General features: G+C 43.0%; 1 protein-coding gene across 4 annotated transcripts; it reads right to left on the bottom strand.

The window, feature by feature from the left end:
• Nucleotides 1-389: 389 nt before the first annotated feature.
• On the bottom strand, nucleotides 390-5,425 carry ddx5 (DEAD (Asp-Glu-Ala-Asp) box helicase 5). 4 transcript variants are annotated; one of them, XM_079376587.1, is made up of 13 exons: nucleotides 5,208-5,425; nucleotides 4,158-4,332; nucleotides 3,974-4,070; nucleotides 3,735-3,868; nucleotides 3,573-3,638; nucleotides 3,349-3,490; nucleotides 3,104-3,264; nucleotides 2,837-3,009; nucleotides 2,628-2,738; nucleotides 2,478-2,539; nucleotides 2,303-2,362; nucleotides 1,219-1,453; nucleotides 390-1,086 (listed from the first exon to the last, which is right to left on the bottom strand). In XM_079376587.1, the coding sequence occupies exons 1-13, from the start codon at nucleotides 5,246-5,248 to the stop codon at nucleotides 1,053-1,055; spliced, it is 1,491 nt and encodes a 496-aa protein (XP_079232713.1). In that variant the 5' UTR covers nucleotides 5,249-5,425; the 3' UTR covers nucleotides 390-1,052. The 4 variants fall into 4 exon arrangements, with proteins under 4 accessions (XP_079232713.1, XP_079232711.1, XP_079232714.1 ...); XM_079376585.1 differs by having other exon boundaries at nucleotides 1,232-1,453; nucleotides 5,208-5,409; XM_079376588.1 differs by having other exon boundaries at nucleotides 4,158-4,329; nucleotides 5,208-5,356.
• Between the last annotated feature and the right edge of the window lie 420 nt (nucleotides 5,426-5,845).

Here is a 5,845-nt window from a genome sequence, read left to right as displayed (position 1 = left end):
TTTGTAAATGTTAAACTGAAGATAGAGATGACTTGGAAGCTTTTTGAAAGTCATTTTTTTTAATGACCCAGTAATTAGAGAAATACATCTGTTAAACAATCAGTTAATACATGTATACAGTACATAACAGAATTGAGCATTAAACTTGAATAGCCACTTAAGATTTGGTGCCATAACTATAAACAAGTGACTTCCAAAATGTATTTAAAAGGTTTCATTCCAGTAATATTCAACATCAGTACCCACTGAACAGTTATAATTACCAAAACACAGAAGTTTCTTTGCTCTCCTGCAATATTGATATAATACTTAAGAAAACAATATAAGATGCATTAATATTCAGAAGTACCAGCTGCAACTTCTACTCACAAACAGACAGACACAAAAGCCACTTTTAATATTTTATTTGAGGACCATGCAATGGCCATGAATGGCCCTTGACATTTTTACAAGTGTTGATCCTTCATTACTTCTAAAGTACAAAATAACTTTTTAAGTTACTAAAAAAAAAGAAAGATACATCTAACGAAAAAGGGAGGGAAGAAAAAAAAAAAAAAAAAAAAAAAAAATCCTGCACAGCAGACTCTGGGACGCTTGTGACGGCATGTACATTTTACAACCTGTTCTGAAGAAATAAAAGTTACACAAACGGAACAGTTAAAGATTCAGATTTGCAAACGAAACTCGTTTACTGAGGGAACGCAGGTGGGGCCATTGGGAACGGCATGGACTGTGGCATCTGTTGGGGGTTGAAGGGGAACGGTGGAGGGTGGTTCATGCCGTTCTGGACGGCCCCTTGGTTGGGAGCAAACTGCTGGTTCTGATAGCCTTGGTTTCCGTACCCACCAGACTGATTGCCGAAGTTACCCTGTCCGTTATTGCTGTAACCCCCGCTAAAGCCGCTACTGCTGCTGCTATTGTAACCACTAGATCCGTTTTGAGTTTTGTTTCCAAACACCTTCTTCTGCCCGTAAGAGTCACCGTTGCGGTTATCCTGGCCGTAGCTGTTGAAGTCCCGTCTGCCGCCAGAGTGGCGATCCCGACGGTCATCCCTATACCCTCCACCTCGACCTCCCCTTGAACGACCTGGAAGAGAAACCGGAGTTACACCGGGATTGACAAACAGATCAGAACCAAGGGAAAAAAAGCCATACCCTTAAAAGAGAGATTATGAAGGACAAAACTGGCTGAGGGTAAAGCACAGCTCTTGTATCTCACCAATTGGATTTACCTCCTCTGTCTTCGGCCATTTGGATGAGCTTGGGGTTTATGGCTTGGTTGGCCTCACGGAGGACCGAGACGAGGTCGTGAGCCTGTTTCATGTTGTTGGGTGTAAAGAAAGTGTAGGCTGTGCCGGTTTTCTGACTGCGAGCCGTACGGCCAATGCGGTGAATGTAGTCCTCAGAATTGTTGGGGTAGTCATAGTTAATGACAAATTTGACATCCTCCACATCTGTTAAGAGAAAACGGACGCGCCATGGCAGGAGTAGAGGAGTGCGGGTGCACACCGCCATAGCAGCGAGGATAGCAGGCGTTAGCAAGGGAAACAATGAATGATAGGTCATCGACTTACCATGCTGAGGAAAGGATGGTTAAAATCAGGACTTTAAGGATCCAAATGACAATTTACAATGTCCTCTATTAAAAGCGACAGGACAAACTGCTGCATCTTGCCAAGACTCAACTCGCTCAAAAACGAGACCGATTAAGTGTCTTAAATTTAAGGCTGACGCAAGCTTTCCAACCAACCGGTGCTCACTTGAAAGAAAAATGACTCTCTTTGGCAGGACTCGACATGACTGAAACCAGCAAAAGGAGGGCACGCATCGACCAGCCGGGTAATCGCATTCAGTGTGGAGGCATGTAGATTAAAGCAACTGCTCTCGACGGAAAACCACTAAAATTTCATAAGACGCACTTCCTTTGGAGAAAACTCCCAGTCCTTAAACTTAAAGTTCAACAGTTCAAGCTGTTGCGCGAGAGCAGATGAGAGCAGGACGCAAGTGCAACCACTCAACGGCGCCGCACACCTCCATGGTATGCCGCCCCTTGGATTACACCCCAATCACGGAGCTCCGAACACCTCTGAATGCAATTTGATTGGCTGGCAGACAAGTAGAACTCCACAGAGGAGCTCCTTACCCCCTCCTGGTGAACCTGGACGCGTCATGCCAAGGTCCTGCCTCCAAGACTCCACCTTCAGGTGAGAGGGGCTCAGAAAGGCACAGCAGTTAAAAGGAAACGGCAGAACTGTATAGTAAACAATATGAAGTGATAAAGGACAGATAAAGGAGGAACAAACCTAGTCCTCTGGAGGCAACATCTGTGGCAATGAGGATAGGCGCTTTGCCATATTTGAACTCTGTTGAGAGAGAGAGAGAGAGAGAGAGAGAGAGAGAGAGAGAGAGAGAGATTCAAATCGTGCAGATTAACCAAAACGGCATCAATGATCCAAGACCTTCACAGCGAACACATACCATTGAGCACCCAGTCTCTTTCCTGTTGGCTCTTGTCTCCATGGATGCCCATTGCTGGCCACCTACAACATGGAAAATCCTATGAATTCCCTCCATTTCAGACCAAAACAAAGCAATAATGACACAGCAAAGCAAAGTAGGTCATCTTACCCATCCCTACGCATCCGCCTGGTGAGATCGTCACACCTTTTCTTCGTCTCCACAAAAATAATGGTCTTGTTCTCCTTCTCGCTCATGATTTCCTCCAGCAGACGCATCAGTCTGAGGAAAAAAAAAAAAAAAAAAAAAAAACAGGTTCATTGTCATGCGTTCCCCCACACAACCAACGGAACCAAACTTTTAACGTTCCCAGCACTCACTTGTCTTCCTTTTCGCCATCGTTGCAAACGTCGACAATCTGTAGGATGTTGTGGTTGGCGCTGAGCTGCAGAGCACCGACGTTGATCTGTACATAGTCCTTCAGAAAGTCCTCAGCTAGCTGCCTCACCTCTTTGGGCCACGTAGCGCTCCACATGAGAGTCTGTCGGTCTGGCTACAGTAGGAAACAGCGAAAAAAGATTTTTTTTTATTATTTTTTTGAAAGAGACACGAGAGTTTAACTAAAAAAAAAATAAAATAATGCATACTCTAATTTGGTCCACGATTTTTCGAATCTGAGGTTCAAATCCCATGTCAAGCATCCTGTCAGCTTCGTCGAGCACAAGATACGTGCATCTGCGCAGATTTGTCTTTCCAACTTCAAGGAAATCGATAAGTCTTCCAGGTGTGGCGATACAAATCTCGACACCTGACAACAGCGAGGGAACAGTCAGACATTTACCACACAACTAAAAAGCATTTCAAAGAGAGTAGAGCTTTGGTCCACTCTTACCCCTTTCCAGGTCCCGGATCTGTGGTCCTTTGGGAGCACCTCCGTAGATACAGGTGGATTTGAGACGAGAAGCTTTGCCGTACTCTGCCGCCACCTGCTGGACCTGCTGCGCCAATTCACGGGTGGGAGCCAACACCAGGCACTAAAGGGATAAAAACATCTGATTAAAGCACTGATTTTAAGACAAAGATGGAGATTTATACTTGACAGTTAGCTGAACTTACAATGGGACCGTCGCCACGCTCCAGAAATGGTTGGTGGTTGATGTGAACAATACCAGGAAGCAGATACTGTAAAAAAAAAAAAAAAAAAAAAAAATCATTAAAACCAGGTCAAATGAGTCACAGCCAGACAAGTTACGTCAGGATGGTTTAAAAGCATCATACCGAGAGTGTTTTTCCAGAGCCAGTCTGTGCAATGCCAACCATATCTTTGCCACTCAGTGCAACTGGCCACCCCTGAGCTTGGATGGGAGTTGGATCGGTCCAGTTCTGTTTACCGATCACATCCATCACGTAGTCTACAAAAAAATAAAATAAGTAAAATAAAATAAAATTCCAACAGTTAGTTTAACCTTGCAGAGCTCAAGATTCAATTTCAAAATAACACCCTGTGATTTACTTACTTGGAAAGTTTGCTTCATGGAACTGCACAATGGGTTTGGGACAGTCTCGACACTTCACTGTGATCTCCTTGGTTCTCCTGTAGTGTTCAACATCTTGCTACAATAAAAAGGACAAAACATCTTTAAAAACTTTTTTTTCTCTCTTCTCGTCACACACTCCCAGCTACATGGCAAGTTTACTTACAATTGACCTCCGAGCAACTTCAGGATGCTCCTGGTAGAAGTTCTTCTCAAACTTGGGGAGCTCATCCATGTTCCAGTGTTTTTTCCGCAGGCGCTCACCAGGATTCCCAAACTTCTTGCCCTGTGGAGGTCCACCTCTGCTGCCTCCAAACCGTGGGGGACCACTGCTGTAACTACTGGCAGATAAACCAGTCATTTTTAACATTGAGTCTCAATGACAATTAGCTGGCCAGCATTTCTGTGTATATAGGTCAAAAGGACCATAATATCGGCACTGCCATGGTACTAATGCGGCACTTCAAGTGTGACTCGCACCATTTCAGCGGCTTGGTGGGAACATCATTAAATTATGGGTAGTAAGTTACACTTACAAACCAAAAAATGAGTATCACCATAGTACAGTAACCTGTCGGATGGCACTGTCATGACACTTTGGATAAACACTATTCAGCTATGTCGCAGTTCAATGGTTTAACGGCTCTAAAAAAAAAAAAAAAACACGGTACATGTAATTTTGTACCCATCCTCAAACAAAAACAACAAAAAGTCAGTTAAGCAAAAGGTCTGAATAATAGATGACAAAAGCTCAGGTTTCGATTCACATCGAGTTCTTGTCTGCGCCACGTTTTAAAGCCGCTGCCATTTTATTTCCTACCGGCAGGAGACAAAGAGGGAAAAACCGGCCGGCATTTTACAACATCACAGCCACATGGGCCAACGAGGTCTTTAAGCGACAGAAACCGACGACATTTACGTGGAATTCCAATTAAACGTGATTTGTCGACGTTTAAGATGTGTTTCTCGCGTTAGATTAACGGACACTCTTTTATCCGCGCGATTTCTGTCGTGTGAACGGATACGCAGCTACTCATCCGCCTAATACCCGACGCCCTCGACTGGATTAATCTCACGACGAACACGATAACCACTTTGTTTGTTTTGTCGGTGAAAACAATCGATCAACGGCTACTTAATTACGAAAATCGCATCGATTAATATTTTAAATTATCACAAATTTTTCATCGAAAAAAAAAAAACGCAACCAACTTACCCTCTGTCACGACCGCGATCTCTGTCTGAATATCCAGGCATGTTGTATTCTGAAATGATAAATTAAGAATTAAATACTCGGACGTGTTTTCCTCGGTAACGCGCAGTGATGGTGCTGGTGAACGTCGAGCACAGCTTGAACTCGACGGGTTTTATAAGAAGAGGAAGTGACTTCCGGAAAACCGCTGACGTGCAGGCGCCGCGCATGCGCGTTTGGAGACTAATAGCTGTTGAATCTTTACAACACATTGGGAGGGTAGTGTCATATGATAGTGGTATCTGATGACGGTAATACATATTCATATATCAATATATTTACATTGATCTGAAAATAATACCTTTTTTTTTGCATTAGTGAACACTACTATTTTTGCTAACAATGCAAAACATTGCATTTGAATGTAATTTAGAGCTTCAACAATCTTTTAAACCCTGTGAAAGTCTCTTTAAGCCATAAACACAGAGTTATTTATACATTGATCTTATTTATAAAAGCAAAACGGCTAGTTTAGTAACCTACGAGAGAAACTAATGGTTTGAAAATGCTAATCCTATTGGAGGTTTTAGGACAAGTCCAATTTTTTTCGATTTTGTTGACAACTAAAGATTGCTAAAATCATTCAAATGGATTTATTTATA

This window comes from Barbus barbus, assembly GCF_936440315.1.
Source record: "Barbus barbus genome assembly, chromosome: 3".
NCBI lineage: Eukaryota > Metazoa > Chordata > Actinopteri > Cypriniformes > Cyprinidae > Barbus > Barbus barbus.
This window is presented reverse-complemented; position numbering and strand designations above follow the sequence as displayed.

What these genes read in the sequence shown, in the direction of transcription:
- ddx5 (XM_079376585.1), bottom strand. Translation starts at nt 5,248, where the DNA reads ATGCCTGGATATTCAGACAGAGATCGCGGTCGTGACAGAGG. An exon ending in GATCGCGGTCGTGACAGAGG is followed by an intron (nt 4,333 to 5,207) that starts GTAAGTTGGTTG and finishes TTTATCTGCCAG; the next exon opens with TAGTTACAGCAGTGGTCCCC. An exon ending in AGGCGGATGCGTAGGGATGG is followed by an intron (nt 2,540 to 2,627) that starts GTAAGATGACCT and finishes TCCATGTTGTAG; the next exon opens with GTGGCCAGCAATGGGCATCC.